This window comes from Mercurialis annua, linkage group LG4 (genome assembly GCF_937616625.2).
Source record: "Mercurialis annua linkage group LG4, ddMerAnnu1.2, whole genome shotgun sequence".
Lineage (NCBI taxonomy): Eukaryota > Viridiplantae > Streptophyta > Magnoliopsida > Malpighiales > Euphorbiaceae > Mercurialis > Mercurialis annua.
In genome coordinates this window covers 39,048,538-39,074,195 of record NC_065573.1, presented here as the reverse complement: position 1 = coordinate 39,074,195, position 25,658 = coordinate 39,048,538, and the positions used below count along the sequence as shown (strand labels likewise).

Below are 25,658 nucleotides of genomic sequence, written 5' to 3'. Positions count from 1 at the left end.
CATTTCATTTATTTGATAATTTAACTTTTTAAAAATTTAAGAATTATTAATATTTAACAATTTAATTCAATGATTAATAATTATAATATCTATGCTTCTAAAATGATATGGGATGCAATTGAATTAAAAAATTATGTGCATTAAGAATTTTTAGGTATGAATTTGGGATATATTTAGCATGAAATTTTGGGGGTGTTCAATGATACAAATTGTACCAAATATTTATATCAACTAATTTGATGTAGTTGCAAGTAAAGGGTGTCATTGTTTAGGTACCTAAAATTAGAGTAAAGACAAAGTTTAAAGCAAACAAACTATTCTTGCAAATATTAAATTTATTTAGAAAATTGGATTCTTATAATCTCTGATTTCTTTGTTTGAACTTTATCAGCTTTAGATGCCTATTATTTGAGAGAGGAACATGAGACATGTACATTGGAAGTGGTGATTTTGTCAAATTATGTATGACTTTTGTGACAAAAACAAATAAACAAATAAATCCTCTTTGTAAAATGATTTTTTTTGTTTTTTTAATAGTCGGAGATAGAAATATTTGTATAAAGATTTAAACTCATGACATAACAGTTCGTTGCTGAGTATTTATACCATTTAAATTATAACTCGTTAGTTTATAGAAAGCTTTACTGCTTTAGAATGCACACATTAGTTACAACTTCTAATTAGGGAAGAGATCAAAAATAGACTTATAAAAAAACCTTAAATCTTTCTAATGAAGTATTGAACAAGGGTGGCTCTATTTTCAGAGCAAGAATTGATAGGGACAGAGCAAATCATCATATTTTTACAAAATTATCCTTCTTTTGTAAATAAGAGAGATGTTGATTCATCATAAATAAGGGTAAATTTGTCATAACAAAAAGATTTGCTCTGTCCTTGTCAAATCTTGCTTTGGAAATAGCACTACCCTTGAACAATAAAGTATTATTAGATGAATAAATTGTAGATTTTATTTTAAAATTTAATAAAATTAATTGTTTGATAAGATAAAAAGTTACGGGAGTCCATATTTTTTATTCTCTAAACAAGTAAAAGTAGTTTTCTTGATAATTGGAGAGAGAAAAACGTTGCGGGAGAATATGAACCCACGACCTAAACAGTTTGTTGCCCAACACCTATATCATTTGAGATACAATTCATAAATTGTGCATAAACCAAACCAAAAATGGTCGGTACCTTTTTAATATTATGAATTTTTTATGCATGTCGGTTCGGTTTAGTTTTAATTTTTTATGTTAAAAAACAATATTATTTAATTTGTTAACTTTTTTAAAAAAATTACTATTATTTTTTTTATAAAATAGTATTATTCTCTTTTATATTTAAGTGATATCGTGTATAAAACATTATAATTTAACTTAAATTTGAATATTAAATTTAATATTTTTTAAGAGCAATTTTTTAAAAAAGAGGTATTATTTTTATCTTTTAGGTAAAACCAACCCGAACTTTTTTATCAAAATTTGGTGCATTTTTTAAATTCTTAAGAAATCGATCGATTTCAATAATTCCACTTTCTAACCAAACTGAAAAACCGAATGCACATCCCTAATAGCTCGTTGGTACTGGTTAAAGTAGTTAGTGCAATATTTTTTTGAAGTATTACTAAAAAAATGTGTGTACGTTTTAGCAAATATTTTAATATAATTTTATTTTTGAATCATGCATAAATTTATTAACATGTAATATATATATATATATATATATATATACCTGCCGTTTGGTAATATTGTTATAAGTTGGGTGAGAAATAAATTTATTTAAACTTAAAATTTATAACAACAAGTACAACAAAACATTCCTGAAAAAAAGAAAAAAAGAGTACAATAGATGATTCAGAATGAAGCATTATTTGAAGTTATGCTACCAATCACTATTTTAATTGTCTTGTCTCGCAAATATCTAATTAGGGTATCAACAGTATTTTTATTATTTCTAGTAAGTCTTATGTCCTAATTCTTTTAATGGTTCTAAATAAATGAATTATACTTTTATTTCTGGTCTTCCTTTAAATTGTGTTAATAATAATAATAATAGAATAGTAATGTATAATTCTTTTTAAATGTATCAGTTTAGTGTCTAAACTAGTATTTTTTTTGTCTAAATTAGATCATAATATTTAAAAAATTTATATTATGGTGATATTCCTAATCGATTTAGTCTCGCCAAAAATTAAACATGTAAAATTAGATCCAAAAATAGTAAAATGTATTACATTATGCACAATGGATCTCAAATTACTCACCAAAATGTTGACTAGTACAATGTAAACTTTGGTCTCAAATATGATCTATTTAGATATTATTTTACCCACATAAAATGTTAATTAAATTTTGGTTAGTCTGAATTAGCAAAATATATGATGACTATATTAATATAATTTTTAAAAGTTCAGTAACTAATTTAGTTAAAAAAAAATAAAAGCTCAATTTATCAATGTAATGATCAGATTCAAAACAAAAAACACAAAGGATTTATATCCATAATTAGGGGTGTGCAAAAACCGACCGAAACCGAATAACCGAACCGAACCGACAAATTCGGTTCGGTTCGGTTTGAAAAGGTAGAATATTTTCGGTTGGTCGGTTCGGTTCGATTTTTAGAGTAAAAAAATTTCAGTCACTTTTACACGTAAACCGAACCGAAAAACCGAATCGAACCGAAATAACCGACCGAACCGACAGGTTCGGTTCGGTTCGGTTTGAAAAATTAAATTTTTCAGAATTTCGGTTCGGTTCAGTTTCTTAAAAAACCAAAAATTTCGGTTCGGTCGGTTCGGTTTAACCGAATGCACACCCCTATCCATAATTACACATGTAATTTTTAGATATATGTAATATTTGTTACATGGCAACTACTTCAGGGTTTGTTAATAAATGTATTAAATAAGAAAAAATAAAAATTCATAATTAAGAAATACAAGGCAAATAAAATTGAAGGCATAGATGAGATTGGCCTACCTATCTAATACACATCAAATAATGAAATAAATAATACTTACATTAATAGAAATTGATATATGATATATAATTGTACATTCCATGGGAAAAGAAAAATAAAAAATATGTTGCAAGAAAATAGAAAGGTTGTTGCTTTCATGTATATTATTTGTATCTTTTTCATTAACTTGGCTTTAAAGCCGATCATGGGTAGGGTGTGACAGTGGAGCTTACTAACTAAAAATACAGTAGGACTTAGAATCAACAAAACAAATTAAAAAAGGTAGCCACTCCATGTGAATGCAAAGCTTGTGTTTGCAGCCACCGCCATTAACTTCTTACCCATATATATACACAATAGATTGCAGAGAAAGAAAAGGAGCAAAAGGTCATTTCGGTCTTTTTAACTTATGAGTCGGGTTCGTATAAATTAAATTCAGTGTATACTAATAATTTAGTGTACATAACTCTTTAAATAAAATTGATTCTATCTATTTTAATACAGTATTTTTAAAGTACATAAAAAAGCAAATGTAAACATTTTAAAGTACATATTATGTTAACAAAATTTAAATGTATTTTTATGCGCTCTCTGAAAACAAAAGAGCATAATTTTATTTGGAATTAAATAGAATATTCAAAATAGATTAAGTTCGATTTATACGAGTTTGTTTTATTAATTTAAAGGCTAAGATAACTTTTTACAACAATTTTTATTTTTACTGTTAAATTCAGAATTTAAAGATTTATTTCCATTGTAAAATTTTAAAAATATCTTCAATTGAATGAACTAAGTTTTGGGGAGTCATACCATTGCATACACAGCACCACCATTTGAAGACTGTTAGTGTGCTCTCACGGATTTGCATTTGGTGAGTGGTGCTCTCTATTGTCACCACTAACATAAAACTGCCCCTTCTAACTAACCTTTCTATTTGGGTCCCTCTCTATATTACCTAATTCTAATCTTTAGGACCCCGTCATTTTTTTCTTTTTAATTTAATTTAATATTTTATAAGCTACTGTTACATAGAGCCGACAAATAAAATATTAAGAAAACTCAGATTTTCTTTTAATTTTTAATAAATGAGAAGCGAAGCGTTTTTTGAAAAAAAAAAAAAAAACCCGCAATCTAACAGTTTATTGACTAGCGTTTATATCATTTGAATTATGATTTATTGGTTAATTTTTTAATACTCGATTGGTCGATCTATTCATTTTTCATCCACCCTATCTATACAATAGTATCTCCTAAAAAAATCTTTCATTTAATATTTATTTGGATATAAATCAGTAACAGAATTATACACAAACAATATTATTAAATATGGTTTACTATATAAATTTAAGACCGAATGAAAAAAGTCCAAATTTTTTATGAAAGTTTCATAAAAGTTCAAATTTTTTAATTTTATCCAATTTGTCCTGAAACGCATAATTCCGTTTCAATTATGTCCAACTACACAATTTTGCTTATGTGGCACTGATACATGGCAATGCCACATTAGCGTCATGTAAGCGCCACAAGTAATTAGACATAATTGAAACGGAATCATATTTTTCATGATAAATTGGATAGAATTGAAAATTTTAGACTTTTGCGAAATTTTAATGAAAAGTTTGATCATTTTTTATCATTTGGCCAAATTTAATAGTTTATTTACTATTAATCATATTAATTTCAACATCCAGAGGACAAAACTAATCGGAAACAATAGGCAGTTGCTCTCCCAACTGATATGCATTTTTTTAAAAAAAAATTAATATATTTTAACATTTTCTTATTCTATAATCTACCGTTTTTTTCTTCTCTCACAATGTTCTCTTTCTTTGTAATTTCTAGCTTTGTAAGTCAATATTATAAGTTTAAATATACTCCAAAATACTTTGCTAGCTAAATTTAAATTAATGTGATATGCAAATAAATTAAAGACTTCACATTTAAAATCTTATTAGGAGGCTCCTTGTTTAAGAATTGAGAAACAAAAACATGTGAATTGTGAATTGGTGCCCAACTGGAGAAGTTAAATTAATGTTCACAGCCACATAAACATCTAAGAGTGGGACTCTGCATACAATTGCCATCAATGCCACTGTGTCACTATAGTACTTCAGGCCACACTATTTTCCAATTTTTAATTATAGGATACTATTAATATATGGCCTCTTTTATTTATGACCATATGGTTGTCCTGCATTATTCACATATCCCCACTACATTTTATGTTAGGAACATTTTTTTTTTTTGGAATATTATTTTACTGATAGATACTTGATTTTGTTTTCTTTTAGGTAAAAATACTGAAAACTCCCCCATTTTTAAACTTTTTTTCAATTCCACCACCATCTAGGAAAATTCTCATTTGCACCCTATTTGGAGTTTTCAGTTTTCATCTGTACCCCAAAATTAAAAAAATTAATAATTTAATTAATTTAATGATAAAATTATTAAAACCAACTAAATAGAGGGATTGTATCATTATTTTTTTCATTTGAAAAAAACAAATAAATTAGTATATGAAGGATTAATTTAAACTTTTTTTTAAATAAAAAGAGGTCATTTTAGTTAATTGGGGTACAGACGAAAACTGAAAACCCTAAATAGGGTGTAATTGAAAATTCTCCTACGTGGTCGTGCAATTGAAAACAAAGTCAAAGGTGGGGGATTTTTAAGTATTTTTGCCTTTCTTTTATTACTGTTTTTAAATTTTAGTAATAGTATATTTAAATAATAATTTTATAATAAATAAATATTTTTATATATTTTTATTTATGTTAAATTAGACTAGCTGATAATTACATCGCATGAAAATATATATCTATATGGCAAAAAAAAATTATTTTTACTATATTTAAATGACAAGTTTATTGTTTAATCGGATTTTATGGAGGTGGTGTTGGAGATTCGGAGTCTAACCCTTTTTAAGTCTGAGATGCTTATTGAAGACTATTCTAAGTTAGCGAAGCAGTTTGATAATGTTAATTTTTTTTAAGACGATCTCGCACGTTTTAGTGCAATATGCCAGTTCCAATTTAGATTATCGGGAGTGATTTTATCAATTTTGTGTATTTTTTATAAATGTAATTGTTTTTGATTTAATTTAATAGAAATATTTTCTTTCAAAAAAAGTGATTTTTTATAGTTTAAGGGATGGAGATGACATATCACGCCACTCATGATGCATTTTATATGGTGCCACGTAAAATTTTCATAGGATATATATTTAGTAGGATATATAAAAACTAACACTGATAGATATTTATGTAATTGTCAGGTTATTTATTGTAGCACAAATAAAAATTTATTAATGGAAGATACTCTAGTTCTATTGTAACATTATAGTTTAAAGATATTCTAAATTTATGTGGAGTGCATTAACTTTTCATATTACACTATCCCATGAAAAAACAGGATAACAAATTCATTTATTACTAACTGTGACAAAATAAATGATACTAGAGTTAACTTAGTAAAAGTGTTTACAAATTAAAATATATTAATTGTTTTCTTAATTCTTGTGTTAAAGTCAAATGCGATAAATATTATGAACCGGAGGGAGTACCATCTAACAAATCCTATAATGAGATCATGCTTTGCTTATTTTCTCTACAAAGGTGATTAAAGAAGTTCCAACGACTTAATCAAACAACTTAAAAAGGACAATATACTCACTCCTGCCCTAATTAGTTCTTGATTAAAACTTTAATACATTTTCTCCGATTTTTTTTTCAAATTTAAAAAATAAAAGTACGAAAGATGAGATAAATGACATATGATTGAAGAAGGGCGATAGACAATTAAAAAATTAAAAAGACAACATGAGTTGGATATATTGACGGTCTGAAAAATGATCGTTCATCCCGCCCCGTGGTTCCGCCCTGCTTGTGGGAACAAGAAGATGTTGATGCTTCAGATGAAATAAGATGGAGATCATAATCAACAGATGGTCCTAGTCAACATTTGCATACCTTTGCACCTATTTTATAAGAAAGTTTCTTAATCATGGTTCTTCATAATCATCATTACTTCCACTCTCGTACATTGGCTGAAAATTTAATGGACCACTCACTACAACAATATGAATTTTTAGTGGCAAATTTGCAGTGGGAAAATAATATTTGCCACTAATTCATATAAATTTGGAAACTTTTGTGGCAAGATCAAAATATGCCACTATACTCCAAACAATGGTGGCATAAATAAAAGAATGCCACTGTTCTCTTTTTATTAGTGGCAAATTTGACCTTTTGCCATTAAAAAACTAAAAATAGTGGTACTAAAATATTTGTAGAGAGCGGGAATGAAAAGTGAAGGGCGGGAGTGAAAAGTTAAAGCAGTTGTTAGGGTTTCTGATTGGTAATGAAAGCTTCTCTTCTCCATCTGCAAAATTGACGAGCTTCTCTTCTCCATCTGCAAACGGGCTTCACTTCTCCATCTGCAAAATTGACGAGCTTCTCTTCTCCATCTGCAAACGGGCTTCTCTTCTCCATCTCCAAAATAAAGTAAGACATTGAAACTTCGTTTTTTTTTCTCTCCTTCGCTTTAATAGTCGATGTTATTCAGATTGGATCAGCACAACTGCTTTAGCATAATGATAATGATGTTTGAAATTTTAATTATCTTTTATGCTAGCTTAGTTTATTTTAATTATTTAATTAATTGAATCAATTTTAAAGTAAATTAGGTTATTGATCCAATTTCAATCTCTGTAAATTTTAATCAATAAAGTTAATTACTATTAGGTTATTCGTTCAACTTTCATATTTTAATCAATAATGTTAATTAGGTTATTTGATCTACTTCTGATCATTTTAGATTCTCTGATTGGGCAACAAAAGTGTCCATTAGTTCATCAATATCTTGCAATTGGTGATGATCTCTTTGGTGACTCAGTTCTTTTTTTATTGATTTTGGTCTAACTAATATGTATAGTGCACTCATTAGATAAATGCTCTTTTGAATTGATTTTGTTTTACTTTTAATTGAAACTGATAATGATACATTGTATTTAAAGCATTTAATATCGCTGCTTGGATAATTTTCTTTTTGCAGAACTTGACCCCTAATTTTCTTTAAAAGGGTAAGAGTCGAATTATTTCACTGTAGCCTTCCATTATGTTTTTCCATGAAATTAGTGATTATTCAATACCATTTGTTTCCAGGTGAGAAGTTGGTGTCCTTGTTTATAGTATGCACTACAAAAATATGATCTTGTATTTGAAACTCTTCACATTGATGTTATGTTTATTCAATTAGTATAGAGTTTAGTCATATGTTACTGTTAGTTGATTGATTCTCTGTTTTTGTAAGGTTGTTTTGGTATGGTTTCTAATATTAGTTGTTGATCAATTCAAGTTTAATCAAATCTTAGTTGATCAATCATTTTCCACCACAGATGATGCTTCTCATTATGACAATTCCCTTATGTCTCCTGGTTGTACTCATTCTTATAGTCTGGTTAATCTTTTCTTAATTTGATTTTGCATAGCTAATTTTATTATTTATGCAATTTTTAGTTACTGTTTCATTTTGACGTTTATTCAGCAAGGAATTATGTTAGGATTCCATACCGCTGCTTGGTTTGTAATTGTTATGATTTGACGGCTCGGGTTGTTGCTAAAACAGGTCCAGTTTCTCTGCTTGCATTTGAATCAACTTTCATTCTACACGTGTGCATAGTAAACTTTATTGTCTGTAGGCTCACAATGTGGGTTAAAGAAACAATAGTATCAAATTAAGAATGTCCACTATAGATACATTTGTGCAGCATATCTTAACAGGTATGTTATAACTCAGCATTTGCAACTAATGATTTCATTCTGCTTATTAGATGGTAAAAGTTGGGAGTCATTTGAAAACCATGTTATCTTATCTCCATGTAGTCTGCCGGCAAGTTAACATCAGAGTAACTGTTGGCCTTTTTTGTTAGTTAATTTTCCTAGTGTGCTTATAATTACTATTGCTAGGCCTAGATAAAAGATTTCAAAATTTTCTTTTGGTACAATACAATTTTTTCCCTTAGATAGTATTGCATAAGGAAATATGTTTTTTTAATAATGTTGTTTGAATAAATTAAGTGTTGTTATTATTCAATGTCAAATGCAAGATGATACTTATTAAATGAGACATCAAGCACATCAAACTAATGGGTTTATATTTTTTCATAATCTTCAGAACTTGCTTATTTGATTATTTTAATTTGATAATTACATTATATGTTTAGTTTTATATATCTAGCTTAATGAGGATCAACATTTATCCGCATGGAGATGATTTGAAAGCTAAAGCAGAAGCAAGTAAATGGTGGATGGTAGATCTTGGTGGCAGTGATCCGAAAACTGTTGATGGAAGAGCTATCATAGAATAGGATAAATTTATGTGTTCAATTGTAATTTTTTGTACTTGTGCAGTAAATAGAACAAAGTTGATAATTTAAGATTATTGTACTAGTTTGGATTGGTTTACAAAGTTAAAATGAATGTGTTTTTTAATTTTTTTTCCGATGTTCTAGTGGGAATTAAAAAAGTGATTAATGTGTTTATTTATATCACAATGCTGCTAAAATGATGGTCACTTAATTTAGTGGCATAAAATGTGTAGCAAAATTAAGGAAAGTAGTGGCACATATTTATTGCCACTATTGCAGTTTCATTTAGTGGCAATAAAAATATGCCACAGAAAAATTAAATTTTATGGCAAAATTATTGCCACTATAGGCTTCTATATTAGTGGCATAGATCAAGTTTGCCACTAAAACGTAATATTAGTGGCAAAATTTAAATTTGCCATAAACACTTTTAGTGACTCACTTTCAGTGGCAAACCAGTGGCAAAATTAATTTTTGCCACAAACGATTTCAGTGTCAAATTTTAAACATTTTGTGGCAAAAAAACTTGCCACAAAAAATCCATTTTGTTGTAGTGACTTGAAATTTCTAATTACATTTCAATGTTACTTTCATTAATTTTGAACTAAATTTAGGGACCTTTTTAGGCTCATAATTAACCTATCATCAAACAAATCTCACATCAAAGCTAGGTGCATGATAACTTTTTAGACACTAATTTTAATACAATATACCTTCACCGCTCTAAATTGATAAACATTTTGAATAAAAATAAATTTATTTCAGAAAATACTACATTTACTCTGATTCAATAACAAATAATAACCTGTAATTTGAAATAAAAAAAGTAATGTTTGTTAATTTAAAACAGAGAGAGGATAAAATTAACTAGATTTTAAATTAATTAAGTACAAAAGAAATATTGTCTTTCTATCCATCAGAGTAATGAACACAAATCCTTTTAATCATCCAATTTTAATACGAAATTATTTCAATTTATTAGTAAGTTGTTATTTAGTCAACATTTTTGAGCTACCTAATCAATTTAATTGATGTTTAAGCTAATTGCAATCTTGTGGTTTGATATAAGAAGTTGCCTGAATTAACAAATTATACGTCAGGGTCAATAAATCAGATTAATTAATTAGTTCATTAATCAAATCAAAATCTAATCAAAGAAAAAATTTGATCAGAAATTATATGTTGATTTTGAGAAATTAAAGATGGAACATCTCTATAAGCTCTTATGATAAATTAAATAAATAATAAACATTTGATTTGATCCTTTGGCAACTTTTGCTAAAGCCATCGCATAAGATAAGAAGCTTCTGATTTACAAAAGGCTGGATATAGTTCATGACAAAAGTAAAAGAGAGTGTGATAAGAAAATTATTTATTAAGAATATTATTTAAAAATTAAAATCTGTAAGATAAATGTACTATCTATTATACATTCTACATAATATATTGGACCTTCAAAATTTTGAGTAAATTAAATATTAGAGTGGATTATTAAGACATAAATTATCAAAATTAGATTCATATTTATTGTGACATTGCAAATTTAAATCTATCTAAAATTATCAAAAAATATTAAATAGAAAATAAAAAGGAAAGAACCAAATGCAAATAAATTTTATCATGTGAATCATCAATTAAATATTCATTTAGTTTGTGTTTTTGTGGAAGTCGAAATCGATTATTTCGGCATTCCACGTCTGCTTCGGTTGATTGAATAAGAGATCAATAGACTTACCAATTTAGATATTTTAAAACTTTTTATAAATTTATAGTCACATGAAGATAGTTTCTTTAACTTTTTCTTTTCTTTTGTATCCCTTCCATTTATTAAGAAGAAGAGCATGAGAGACACATAGATAAAGTTCAAAGTGTCAATAAGCTCTGATAAGAAAAAAATGTAAAAGATATAAAGAGTTGGGATATGGTAATTAGTAGCAATGATGAGCATCTATATATATCCACACATGAGAGACAATAGAAGGTGCTCACGTGAAGGTGGTCGACCCTATTTTTGAGTAACAATCGGGTCCATAGCTAAGTGCATAAAAGCACACCTTATGGCTCATCATTAGGGTTTACTCCTTAGGTTGAGTAAAGGCTTGGTTAAACCGAATCAACGGATTTAATCGGTATAATATGGTTAATTCAATCGGTTAATTTGGTTCAATCAATAATTTTTTTGAATCGGCTAAGTTTAAGAGTTTTAAGAACTTAGCTAACCGAATGAACCACATTTATCGAGTATTTTTTCCTTTCAAAACCACCTCATGATTTAGTCTCTAATTATTTATGAAATTAGAAAAGATGAGGCAAGATAGATGCAAAGATCTTATTGTTGGATAATTCAAGTGCCAATAAAAAGAAAATGAGAACGTGCAAAGACAACTTAAAAGCCTAAAAAGCTCATGTGATCAAAGAAATGTTTGACTATGTTTCAATTGAGGTGTTAGCTCATGATTTTGAGGCAAATTAAGAGAGTTTGGTATCAAATTCACATGCATTTGTATCATATGATATGACACCTTATATAGCTTTACCAGGATTTCAATTAATTTAGCTGGACAAGTACAGTTTACTATATCTTTTCATACTAGGAAAAATAGTTTTTTTTTTCTAAATATTTTTTTCATTAATAGAGACAAATCAAGATAGAAATGAGATTAAACATATAGAAAAGTTGTTTGGATTTTCAATAAATTGTCTTGCATGATATTGGACCTAGATGAAAACCAAAACTAAAAGCCCATTAGATTAAAAAGGAGACATAATTTTTTGAAGGCTTAATCTACTAAAGACACCTTACTTTTTTTTATTTGTGGACCGAACATTCAAAATTATTAACTTTAATTTTTTATTTTAATTATAGTAATTTGTTTAAATTAGAATTAAAAAAATTCAATATATCATTCAATATTGTTTCATATTTCTCTTTATCACTGAAAATTCCAAATATAAAAATAACGTTTGTCATTTTTCTATTTCAATTTAAACAAATGAAGATAATTGAACTGAAAATTGAGATATAGGTTAAAATTGACAATTTCAAATAGTATTAGACAAATCAAATTCAAACCGAATTTACATTTGCATTTAAAAGAGTCCAGGATGGTGGAGTCCGGCCCAAGAGCATCCAAACTTAACCCATGAACAACTATGCTTAATACCTGCCTATTTTAAAGAATTTCATTGTTTTCAACCAATTTCTTTTTATATAATAATGAATATTTCATTAATGAATTAATAAGAGTACAAATTTAATTTGATGAACCATTTGCCTAAAAAAATATTCAAGAAACATAAGATAAAAAATTTAATTAAATAAAAAAAAATTATTTTATTCTTTGGTCGCGTTATCAGAGCTCTTTGATTGTAAAATTCGCTGATCCATCACTCTATTTAGTGATTATTTAAATCATAAATCAACTACTGAGTCGTTGAACGAGTCAAATTGAAAGAACATCAAACTCATAATTTTTATCTATAATGATTTAATTAAATTTTTGATCTACCAATGTTATATCCATCAATGAAATAATAAATTTAGGCTTAACTATTAAAAATACCCCAATATTTTGACTTTTTTTGTTTATGATCCAAACTTTCAAAACCATAAATTTTAATTTTAATTACAACCATTTATTTAAATAAAAACTACTCCACTGATTTTTATTTTTTCCACAGTAATGATTTTTTTGGGGAAGCCAATAACGACCGCATGAGATGGAAAAATTATTCTCGCAATAAATCAATTACGACCATAGCATTGTCTTATAATATAATTAAAAAATAAGTTTATAATCCAACATATATCAATAACTATATAGTTTGATGAAAATAAATTGTGTCACATAAATAGTAACTAGTGAATATTATTATCAAAATTATTATGTATAACAATAACTTTTTGTATAATAAAATTTTAATAAATCGCAAAAAAATGCAAAAGCCATCACAAGTCAAGATTCATTAATTAGCACACTATAGAATACGGCATCGAGAAAGGAGGAACAGATAAGGGTATTATGAGTGTTTATTCCACACAACCGTTGTGCCACGTATTTTTACAACAAGCCAATGAGAATTTGCGATAGGAAATCTATTAATTATTATTTATTTTTTTTATCATTAATTTTTCCACATAACTAGCGGATGATTGATTTGTTGCACGAATGACATGGCGCAACAGATTTTTTATGTTAGTAAATTTAATAAGTTTATGAATTTTGTAAGGAAAGAGTAGCTAATTTACAAGAATTAATAGTTTGTTTGGACATGGTTTGTCAAAAATTAGTAATTTGTCCTTTGGGGAGGGATTAGCCACAATAACACTCGAACAATTAATAATTTATGGTTAGTTTTGCAAAAGAAGCTGACGATTGCAACAGTAGAACTGTCTATCAGAATCTGCAGAGATGAATTAACAATGTGCAACTCAAAGCTGCTCCCATGATTACAATACTAATCAAGGCAAGTTATTGGTTTTTGAATTATATATACTAATTGAGGCAAATTCAAATTTCAAACTTGAAATTCAAACTATATGAAAATGACGGCAAATTATTTAAAATGGTATTAAAATATTTATTTCAATTGATCAGTTTTCATACAGCATGTTTGCATTGCAAATTGTTAAATTCGTCCGAAATCACTAAATTACCTTCCGTATCAGTTTTCAATTTTTCATACAGCATGGCTCACTTGCAGTCGCATACCATTACCAATTCTAATCATATAAAAATAATTCCAAAAATATCAAATAAAAATACTTATAATTAATATACGCGTATGACTAGTAGTATATACTTAAGCCGGCCTTAATCAGACAGCCGGCCATTAACACCTTAATTAAAAGTTAACTAATCAAATTCAAACAGTTTAAATACCCTCTCATGCACTAACTCACCAACCTCTAACTGATAATAAAATCAAGAACCCTAAATCAAGAATATAATGAGGCAAGCGGGGACATACTCAGGATTATTATTATCAGGAAGAAGTGGACCACACTGTCTGCCATTAGCAAGAATAAAGAAAATAATGAAGAAATCTGGAGATGATGTCAAGATGATTTCTGGGGAAGCTCCCATTGTGTTTGCAAAAGCTTGTGAGCTTTTCATTGAAGAACTTACGAAGAAATCTTGGATGGTGACCATGCAATCCAAGAGAAGAACTCTTCATAAAGATGATGTTGTTTCTGCTGTTATTGCTACTGATATTTTCGATTTTCTTTTTAGCTTACTTGATCATCACTCTATCGATGATGATCCTCCGCTGTCGGATGTAAAATAAGATTTTTTTATATATATACTTTATTCACGGCGTTATAATAAATACTTTCGCATTGAATGATGTATTGTAATATTATTGACTACATCCACGCAGTGACGGACGCAGACTATTTTTCCAGGGGGGGTCCAAATTAACAAATGAACTCTACGAACCAGATCTCTCAAATTTTATGAATAGCTTAATATATTATGTCGTCGTCCTGAATCGTTAGATGATTATTTTTTTTCAATCAAAATAAATTTTAACTTTTCCATGGTATTTATGCATATATTGATCTAACAATGTTGATTATTCTCTTACATGACTTAGTTATCCTTTATAATATCGTTTCATATATAAAAAAATTCATACAAATAAATTATTAAGATAACATTTTAATTTTAAAATAAGATAAAAAGGATTAAAAATAAAATGACATAATTTAATTTAAGTACTACATGAATGTTTGATTATTATTTTTTTGTTATAAAATTTGGAAATAATGAGTTACTTAAGAGAAAAATATTTAATATAAATTGATGATAAACTTAAAAAGATGAATCTTTATATATATATATATATGTAATTAATTAATTTGAAAAATCTCATTCTACTTTTTTAGTTTAAATTTTAATTTTTATTTATTTAAATGATTATGATAATTTCAGAGAAACAAATGTTATTAATAGATAAACATGATTATAATTTTTTGTATTCACCATTATTTTTTAATTATAAATCTTTTAAATGTATAATTAACATAAGAGAAAAACAAAAAAAAAGGTATGAATTATTAAATTTTAAGTTGTATGTAAATTAACAATAAAAAGTTTAAAATAGGAGAAAAAAGTGAATTTAAAATTTTAAAAATAAAAAAATTCATACAAATTCTTAAGTAAAACATAAATTATAAATTTTTATGTTCAAAATTAGAAAAATATGTAATAAAATATGAATATATGTAACATTATCTAAATAGCGAGTTATAGAAATGATGGTGCATTATTGAGACCCAACCAAACAACTTCAGTTTTCTTATTCATGCACAACTAGTCTTAATTTTTGAAGAAAAAATCAGGGGGGCCCAGTGTCCCCCTTGGACCCTTCTTGGGTCCGTCACTGCATCCACGGTTGACTTTAAAGGGTTTAAGTTTTTCTTTCGCTAATTTGCTGAATTACAGAGATTTACAAAATACTATCATTTCATTTATTATATTTTGATAATTAAACTTTTTACATCATCAGAATATTACTATGATAGTTCAGGTAAAAAGATTACTTATGTTGCAACAAAACTTTATATGATAATCTAACGTGTTCATTGCTCGAAAGGTATAAATTAATATATATAACAATTAAAGTTCACTTTTCATATATAACAAATGAAACCACATAAAATTTTGGGTTAATTACATATAAAATCACCACCTTTACACGAATTTTCAAAAATAACACGACCTTTAAAACGTGTCAATTCAGGGCATCACCTTTCATTTCTTTTTAAAAACAACATAGGCACGTTTTTTGATAAAATTTTGCTGACTTGGACACCCGATGAGAGTGCCACGTGCCACGCCACGTCAGCAAAAATGCCACTAAAAATGTGTCCGTGTTATTTTTGAAAAGAAATGAAAGTTGGTGCCCTGAATTGCCACGTTTTAAAGGTCGTGTTATTTTTACAATTTCGTGTAAAGGTGGTGATTTTATATGTAATTAACCCTAAAATTTTAACCCGTAAAAGTAATTGATGATACTAGCAAGCAATTCATAGCTAATGGACAAATACTGTTTTTTTTTCAATGTGTCTTTGGAGTATACTAGTATAAGAATTTGTATACATGTTGCAATGCAATTTTAACCTCATGTCTTTATTGTATTGCAAAATAAATATATAATAAGGTTAAATGTTGCTAAGTGACTTCATAATTAAACTAGCTAGCTAATTCAAAAATTTCCAATGAGACTACTAAGCTGAATCACTAAGCAGATAATTGTATTGTGTCCACTAAAGGCGGAACTAGAATAGAGAAATGAATGATCATTTTTTTAATAGTCAGCAACTATTTTTTAAATTGTGATTTCTCTATTTTAATTTATTTTTTCAGTGTACATATTATTAGCATATATTGATAGAAATATAATATTCAAACTTAAAAGTATGTACTATTTTCATAAAGATTTACAGTGGAACAATTTTCCTGCCTTTTTCTTTCTTAAGAAATATGTACTTTTTTTATTCAAATTAAAGAAAAAAAACTTGGGACCTGTCTATTATTCAAATTTAACATAATTTTTTTAAATAATTAAAATAAAAAATGTAATATAGACGGATTTCTAAAGGGATTCCTGGTTCATTTTAATTATTCTCGATTTTGAGAAAAAATAAAAAAGGAAAATGTCAGAAGTGGGATTTGAACCCACGCCCTCTTACGAAGACCAGAACTTGAGTCTGGCGCCTTAGACCACTCGGCCATCCTGACTTGATGCTTAACAGTCTGGTTTAACATTAATGACAATTAGAGATGCACACTGCTAAAACAATGAGAGAAGCAAACGATGAATACCCACAGCCATAATAAAACTTTACTAAATTACTCATCTAATATAACATTGCATATCGCCTACATTAATTAATAAAAATCTTATAAAAAGTAGTATGAATTATGGTGAGAAACAACTAAAGGTAGAATTTTCACTATCGCGCAATAACTCATTCTCTAATGATAATCTAATAAACGGTGGCGCCGGTGACCGGACATTTTTCTCCTCATTAACACCTCTCTTCCTTAGCTGATGATCCTTCAACATTTTTCCGGCAGCTAGCCTTTTCTCAATTCTTCGTTGCATAATATAATCCTCAGGAATAAAAACATCCATGGAGTATATTCAGAAGAGGAAAAAAATGTAGATCGAGAACAAGCAGGGTAAGAAATTGAAGTTTAAAAAGAATATTCAAGAAGATTAGAGTATTTATAATAAAAGTGAACACGTAGCTAGTATTAGTATTACTATATACGATGGGCGAGATCAGCCCATTTGTTTGACGAAAGAAGCTGTGTGCAGTTTGTTTTTCGAGAAAATAAAACGAGGTCGTTTTATTTGCATGCATGGCGTGTAAGGCATATATATATGGAGATGGGAGTTATAACAGTGCATGTGCTGAATCCAAATTTTAGATTTCAGGCATCTGTGATCTGTTTGCTGGTTTTTATTTGTTTTTGTTTATTTCTTGTCTTTTCTGTTTCAGTTCAGTTCATCACTTTTGTCCGCTATCGTAATGTTCTAGGAATCTTGCCATTTTCTGTAGTATGAATTTAATTGGCTGAATACATAGTTTGACCCCTGAACTTATACCCCTTTACCCATTTAACCTCTAAACTTAACGTCTCACCTATCGAACCTCTGAACTTGTTAAATAATCCGATTTGACCCCTGAACTTGATAAAAACGTAAACATTGAACCCCTCCGTACACAATTTCTTCTAGAATGTTTCAAGTGACAGGTGGCACGGAGGGGTTCAATATTTTCGTATTTATCAAGTTTAGGGGTTAAATCGGATTATTTAACAAGTTCAGAGGTTCGATAGGTGAGACGGGCTAATAATCACCCATGGCACCTCAACTTTGGGGGTGCGGGCGCTAAACCCCCCGAAGTAAAAAAACGGGCAGTAAACTCCCTGAACTTTGAGGCGGCGCTCACAAAACCCCCTAAGACCAAATATCGCCGTTTTTTTCGTTTTCTGTCGACGTGGCATCCAATTTCTCGTCCGGACACCAAATGGCGGCGCCTGTCCCCCCTGCATGCATGTCTGACACCTGCTGCTTGTGTAAGAATGCGTCAGTTGACTTTTTATTAAAAAAAAAAAAAAAAAAAATGAAAAGTAACCGCGGTAATTTATTTTTTTCTCTCTCCTACTTTTCCTTTTCCCCACTCGCTCCCCTCACTTCCGTTTCACTATTTTCGTTTCAAATATTTTCGCCACGCTTCGTCTTCTCCCCCTCACTGCCGCTTTTTCGTTTCTTCGCTGACACTGACCTAGGGTTAGTTCCTTTCCCATTTTTCTCTCAATCTTTCTCATTTTTCTCGCATTCTTCCCCACTCTTCCTCCATTGTTCAACATTGTCTTTCATTTACCGAAGTGTTTTTAAATTTTTGTCTTGTCTGTCTCTGTTAATTTTCAGAAAATGGGATCCAAAAAAACGACGAAATTGGGAAAAGAAGAAAGAGAAGGGAAGAAACGAAAAGGTATGATTTTTCTGGTCTCTGTTATTTTTTTTTATTATTTTGAATTTTGGGGTTGATTTTTTATGGGATGTTGTTTTTTGCGGGTATTTTGTTTCTAGTTTGTCATTTGATGTTGTTTCAGTTTGGGTTTTACTTGTTCAGTAATTGAAAATTGTTTGTTTGTTTTTAAATTTGTTGGTTTGCGCAGCTACTAGTGAAGAACGTTTTTTTGAGGTCTTTGAAATTATTCTTAACTACAATGGAGACTTTGAATGGTTTGGTAATTTTAATGAGGATGTGGCTGTCAGAAAATTTCATATTGAGGATATAGGATTAAATAGTCTAGATAAGTGGTTACTTGAATTGAAGGTTCAGGGATTGCTAATGTATTATTGGAGGCGGGCTGGCATGTATACTGAAGAATTAATTCCTATGGAAAACGATGACCATGTCATGGACATGGCACTGGCTGGGGCACAAGAGGCTAATAATCACCCACGGCCCCTGACTTTAGGGGTATCTTACGCTAAACCCCCTGATCTAAAAAAAGCTGCCGTAAACCCCCTAAACTTTACCTAATGATCAGCTAAACCCCTTTTACCCTAAAACCGCCCCAAAAAACCGCCCCAAGCCCTTTATTTTTTCAAAAATACCTAAAATACCCCTAAGGTCAATAACAAAAACCAAACCAACCTAATCTAACCAAATCTAAAATCATTCACCTAACCAAATCAGATATAAACCATCCAAATGATACTTAAATCACCAATCAACTCAATTAAATCAAACCATCCAACCGAAACTTTCACCCGCCGCCGCCGGTTTTTTCCGGCCACCACCGTCCATTGCCGAAAAAAAAATTATCCAAATAATAACTCCTTTAATTTTAAAAAATAATAGTTATTATTTTTAATTTAATTTTTTTTTTTAAAATTAATTTAAACCCACCGCGGTGGGTCTGCTCACCGGAGAGCAGACCCACCACGATGGGTCTGCTGTGCAGCAGACCCACCGGCCGGTGGGTCTGCTCTGTGCAGCAGACCCACCGGCGTGGGTCTGCTCTGTGCAGCAGACCCACCGGCGTGGGTCTGCTGCAAAGAGCAGACCCACGCCGGTGGGTCTGCTCTTTGAAGCAGACCCACGGTGGGTCTGCTCTTTGAAGCAGACCCACGGTGGGTCTGCTATTTGCAGACCCACCGTGGGTCTGCTCTTTGCAGTAGAAGAGATGGAGGTAGTTTATGTAGCCTTGAGAGACACATGGATCGTGGGTCTTTAGGTAATTGCACTTGGTTTTGTAATCTCCTTCGCTTGGAAACTCGTTACAAACTCTAATTTCATTAGAAAGTTTTGAACTTTTTTTTAAAATTACAGAAATTTCAGCAGAATTGAAATGGGTAATGAAGAAAACAGATGTAACTAAAAGAAATGAGAAATTCAAGAAAAGGGTATATTTCTTTTGCTTAGATGCAGAGACCATGAAGCCCATTAAAAGTGGAAAAAGAACAAGAAAAAATCTCTGTAAAATACGAATCAAGAACTGGGTTGATGGTGTTTAAGGCTGAAAACTTGTGATCAAGAACAGATAGAAAAAGAGAAATTATGCAGACCCATTTAAGAGAAATGAAGAATGAAATGCTGCACGGAACAGATAGAAAAAGAGAAATGCTGCACAGAGGGTCTGCTGCACAGCAGACCCACCGTGGTGGGTCTGCTCTCCGGTGAGCAGACCCACCGCGGTGGGTCTGCTCACCGGCATGAATTAAAAAAAGTATTTTTTTTTATTTTTTTATTTAAATTAAAAATAATTATTTATTTAATTTTTAAATAAATTTAGGTTTGATTAGATTTGTTTGGTTTGATTTGATTGAGTCGGTTTTAAGTGTGGTTAGATTGAAGTTGTCTGGTTTGTTTGTATTTATTTACAGTTTTGAAGGGTATTTTGGTCAATTTATGCGAAAAGGGGTTTAGCGAGCGCCGCCACAAAGATTAGGGGGTTTACTGATCGTTTTTTTTTATCAGGGGGTTTGTCGTAAGGTACCCCTAAAGTCAGGGGCCGTGGGTGATTATTAGCCGGCACAAGATGGTAGTGTTGATGTGTATGTTAGGAAGTTAAGCTGTGATGACGTGTGCAACCTAAGGCCTGTATTTGGACAAACATTATTTGAGTTGAAAGAACTTGAAGATGGGGATGATGCATTGGAGCTGCAGGCTGTTGCTGAGGCTGAACCAGTGCAGGTGCTGCAGATTGAAGGTCCCGGTGAACCAGTGGAGGTGCTGCAGATTGAAAGTCCTGGTGAACCAGTGGAGGTGCTGCAAAGTGAAGTTGTTGATGAACCTGAAGTTGTTGATGAACCCCTGGAGAAGCAGCAGTCTGGTGGTTCAGACTGAAGATTGACACACTTGAGTTACCTTGTTTGTGCAAAGTTATGCTTCAACAGTTGTAACCTTTTAGGTTAATATTTATTTTGCAATTAATATTAATACTGAGAATTTATATTTTTGCACTGGTTGATTAAATGTTGGAGAAGTATTGTTTGTTTGCTTATGATATTCCCGTTTATTATTGTGAATTGGTCGTTATTGTTTGTTTGCTTATGATATTCCCGTTTATTATTTGTGTTTGTACGTGTTGGTTGGTTTGGTTTTTAGGAAGCTAAACTTAACGATCATACGTGGACCCTGAACTTTAGGACCGTGTTCAGTTGTGGACCTTAAACGTTATTTATTTGTTCAACCAAGGACCCTGATCGTGTATTATGTAATCAAGTAAAGACCCTAAAAATAATATGTTAAGAAACATACAATAATTAGTATATTACGTCTATGTTAAAACACATACTGATCAAAAGTCTTACATATTAAACAAACAGAAAAGGTTACTACAAAAAAACTAACTTATATATTCTCAGTTTTCTAAACAAAGTTACGACACAAAAACTTAATACATCATCAAGACCTAGAATTTGACTTCGGGCAGCATCCTTGTCATTAAATGTCATCCTCCAAACCAAGCTCCCATGATCGACATACACAAAGCTCCATCTTTACCAACCCGTCAGGAAAAAAATCACGATCACTGCTATCAATAAGTAACCCTGTCAACGAACGGTAGTAACTGTTGGTGTCTTGAAAATTCTTCGTAGAAGAATGAAACCTGTCAACGGAGGATTCAGTAAATTTTATTTCGATGTCATAAGGGCAGCGTCCGTTTGACATTGGTCCCAGACAAAAGACAGTTATAATATTCCCATAAGAAGACGTTGTGTTGTTCAGAACAAACACAGTGTCTGATGTGTCCTCTTGGAGAAGTAAGCCCCTATCATCCAAGTTCAGAGAAACACCAAATCTACGTCCAAAATGAAATGGTATAAAAGAATCTGCATGCATCTCTTTGCAGTGACCATAAATCATTTTGGACGACCCTTTGACGGTGCAGTCTGGAAGCGGGCATGAACACGGTACGAAGGAACAGTACTTCTCGTGTTTTGTCTTTGCGTCGTAACTGAAGCTTTCAGTGCATCCATAAATTTTGTTCTGGCAAAACACTGTAACAGCCTCCACGACCGCTTCCATCGCCCGATTTCTCATTGATCCTATGGGCAAAGTGCAAGAATGGCAATTTTTAACCTTCACAGAGCATGTGCTGCAAGTTGTGTGGCCATTCTCACACTGAAGAAAATAAAATGTTATATGATACACAATAAACTAACCAAAAAATTCAAAAAATGAAAACATATAAATGAAATGTAAAAAACCTGAATAATTGGAGGAATTAACGGTTCGCAGCAGATGGGGCAATCCATAACTTCAAGATTAAATGAACGAACTATATTATCAGACATAGCTTTGTTTTCTTTTAATATGAAGAATGATCTTTGTAAGAAGCAAGTCGGTTGTAATTAAGCATGATAACTTGTTTAAATAAGTTGGATACTTGTCTTTTCATATTCAACCTAACCATCGTGTTGTTTCCCAAGTCAGTGGATGTACTTAATGGGGGTAATCAAAGGGTATATACTTAATGACCAACGGATGGGTTTGTTGGGTTTCGTAAACATAATTAATGATGAGACAAGTCAGTAGTTATAATAATTACTGTAGTAAATTAATAATTACTGTACAAAATTAATGATAAGACAAGTCAAGTTTTTTTCATTAATAATACGCAACATTACATTAAACGAAACAACATTACATCTGTTAATAATTATTCAATTTTTCCTCATGCAATGCAAGCCTACACTGCATCCTGCAACTGCACAAGCAGCACAAAAACCAAACTTCATGATCCTGGTTGACCTCTCCAAGTCTGCATACTTGACCTCCATGTCCTTGATCTGGCCCTTCAGTATGTCTATCTCCATAAAAAGTAGACCGCTTTCCTCAAACAAGATTCCATTTTCATCGCGATACATCTCAATGGACTCCTTCAATCCCTGATTTTCGTCTATGTACATTTCATGGGACTCCTTCAATCCCTGGAACTCGTCCTTTTTAGCAGCAAGCAAACTTTTGACCTCCTCCAGTTCAACAGTCATGACATGGAGGTCAAGTTTCAAGTTTCGGACCACCGACATTTGGTAAGGCATGTCATTCTCTAGCCAGGCAAAAAAATCACACTGATTCTGGCAAATTTAGGTCGAAAAAATAAAGGCTTCAGACATGCAACAATTTGAACAAAGAAATAAAGGCTAAGTACATGCAGTAAAGCACATCAATTACTTACAGTTGAACAAGTGTAAAATCTTCTAGTTGGGTTTCTATCCGTTGACGAAATTTGTAAACGACATGGGATGCCGCACTCGCAAACCACTGGTGGAGATACCCGTTCCATTTGCGGACGTGTTAAAATACAGATCGGAATTTTGCAACCCTAGAAGTCTAAGTAGTAAGCGATGGGTGAGAGATGGAAACGAAGAACGAAATAAGAAAACCAGCTACTTATTGACTATTTATGTGGGGCGCTGTTAAAATTCAAAAGTAGGCCATGCTGATATCAATTAATAACTAAAGGGCCATTGATGATCGTATATCTAAACATTAGGGTCCACGCGTGATGAAACGTATAATATACAGGTCCACGGTGGATAAGTTATATACTATGAGGGCCATGGATAACAATTTATCAAATCTCAGGGTCCATGATTGATTAGTAATATTTGTTTAGAATCTGCACTTGAATGGCAGTATTCCTATCTACTCACTGACATCATCATATATCACAAAACGGCAAATTAATAGACAGAAATATAATTTACATAAATAGACAAGAAATTCACAGATGTTCCTTGTATCTTTACATAAATAGACAAGAAATATAATCTACATAAATATAACCCACATGTTGAGGACAGATTCAGTTACAGTATCTGGGCACAAAATATAAGGTCCAAAATAAACATTATCTAGGCACAAAATAAATCTAGCCCTGCCTAGGTCTTTTCCTCAGATGTTCCTTGTATCTTTCAGACGCTTCTGTACTACTCTTCTTCTTGCGCTGTCTTTTGGGTGGAGCACCATCATCAACTGCACTCGTTTGGCTGTCAAGATTACAAGCAGCTTCTGTTTCAGATGGCAATGTCTGGTGTGCTGGGGACGCATGCGGCACTTCAGTAGTAGCCTACAACAAAAACACAATTAGAAGGGAGATTGTACTTACACAGGCAACCGAAATTTCAGAAAGTTACTTACTTCACTCTCTGCCATTGGTCCTTCACCTTCATTTACAGATGGCTGCTGTTCACCTCCACCCGAAGCTTGACCTCTTTCCTTTAAATGTTTCCTGATATTGTGCCCAAACTGTCCACATTCGCTACACTTAATTCGCAGACGCCCCTTTCGTGATAACTTGGCCCTCGTCGCTTGTGCGTCGCTTGCTTTCTCGGCAGCCTGCTTTTCAAGCTCCTCAGCCTCCAGTCGCCTTACCGTTGCCTTTCTCCCTCTCTTCTTTTGTTGCACTGGTGAGGGTGGGAGTATGATATTGAAGGGGTTTGGGTCTGTTTCCCACATATCAGCCCCATTCATGGGATTGATAACAAAGCTATAAACTCGCTCGTACACCGCTTTGCTATAACAGTCATCAATGTACCGCCGTGGGTGTTCATTGTTCTCATGAATAGCAGCACAGGCATGGACGCATGGAATCCCAGTCAGGTCCCATCTTCTACAGGTGCAAGTTCTTTCAGGCAAATTCACCACAAACTGCCCCCCGGGACCACTAACTTGAACTTGTGGGCCGCCGGTAGGGGTTGCGGTGTACTTCCATCCCTCATCGATGATCTTGTCAAGCTTCTTTAAAATTTTAGGGCACACATCAGTCTGAAATTTACTCCCCAAAAGTTGCTTGTCATATATCCGCTTCATGAGCTGGGTTCTGATCATTTCGAACATGGTCAAAATTGGTTTCACTCTGGCAGCCAGGATGTACTTGTTGAACGCCTCGGCCAGATTGTTGAGGAGAATGTCACACTTCACTTCTGTACCAAAATAGTACCTAGACCAATGCTCTCTTGGTCTAGCACTAATCCACGCGTATGCCTCTGCATGGCTGTCTTCCAAAACCTTCATTGCCGCAACAAATTTGGATTTGTAAGAAGCTATCCCAATGTTCCATATCAGAGGCTTCAAGTGTTGATGGTGAAATGTGGACCTATAATTTGACCATAGATGCCTCCAGCAGAACCTATGCTCAGAATAGGGAAACAGCTTCTTCACGGCGTTGACCAACCCCTGCATGTGAACCATCATAACAGAATGATCAACTATGGACCCTGGATTACAAATTTCAAATCAGCAGTGGACACTAAACATTTTAAACTCATTCAGTGTGGACCTTTAACT

General features: G+C 31.4%; 4 protein-coding genes, 1 long non-coding RNA gene and 1 other non-coding gene across 6 annotated transcripts; 3 read left to right on the top strand and 3 right to left on the bottom strand.

The window, feature by feature from the left end:
• Window positions 1-7,032: 7,032 nt before the first annotated feature.
• LOC126676659 (uncharacterized) lies at window positions 7,033-9,453 on the top strand. Its single transcript, XR_007640369.1, has 2 exons — window positions 7,033-7,460; window positions 8,011-9,453. It is a non-coding gene; the product is annotated as an uncharacterized LOC126676659 (long non-coding RNA).
• A 4,590-nt stretch (window positions 9,454-14,043) lies between these two features.
• LOC126678687 (nuclear transcription factor Y subunit C-3-like) lies at window positions 14,044-14,614 on the top strand. The gene has a single exon (XM_050373582.2). The coding sequence runs from the start codon at window positions 14,276-14,278 to the stop codon at window positions 14,612-14,614; it is 339 nt and encodes a 112-aa protein (XP_050229539.1). The 5' UTR covers window positions 14,044-14,275.
• A 2,375-nt stretch (window positions 14,615-16,989) lies between these two features.
• Window positions 16,990-17,073, bottom strand: TRNAL-CAA (transfer RNA leucine (anticodon CAA)). The gene has a single exon. It is a non-coding gene; the product is annotated as a tRNA-Leu (tRNA).
• A 1,124-nt stretch (window positions 17,074-18,197) lies between these two features.
• LOC126678686 (uncharacterized) lies at window positions 18,198-20,374 on the top strand. Its single transcript, XM_056105557.1, has 4 exons — window positions 18,198-18,839; window positions 19,027-19,301; window positions 20,010-20,094; window positions 20,190-20,374. Exons 1-4 carry the CDS (start codon window positions 18,779-18,781, stop codon window positions 20,372-20,374), a joined length of 606 nt encoding a protein of 201 aa, XP_055961532.1. The 5' UTR covers window positions 18,198-18,778.
• A 1,432-nt stretch (window positions 20,375-21,806) lies between these two features.
• LOC126678685 (E3 ubiquitin-protein ligase SINA-like 10) lies at window positions 21,807-22,660 on the bottom strand. Its single transcript, XM_050373580.2, has 2 exons — window positions 22,574-22,660; window positions 21,807-22,487 (listed from the first exon to the last, which is right to left on the bottom strand). Exons 1-2 carry the CDS (start codon window positions 22,658-22,660, stop codon window positions 21,807-21,809), a joined length of 768 nt encoding a protein of 255 aa, XP_050229537.1.
• A 1,219-nt stretch (window positions 22,661-23,879) lies between these two features.
• Window positions 23,880-25,587, bottom strand: LOC126677966 (uncharacterized). Its single transcript, XM_050372788.2, has 2 exons — window positions 24,510-25,587; window positions 23,880-24,438 (listed from the first exon to the last, which is right to left on the bottom strand). The coding sequence occupies exons 1-2, from the start codon at window positions 25,563-25,565 to the stop codon at window positions 24,241-24,243; spliced, it is 1,254 nt and encodes a 417-aa protein (XP_050228745.2). The 5' UTR covers window positions 25,566-25,587; the 3' UTR covers window positions 23,880-24,240.
• Window positions 25,588-25,658: the final 71 nt, after the last annotated feature.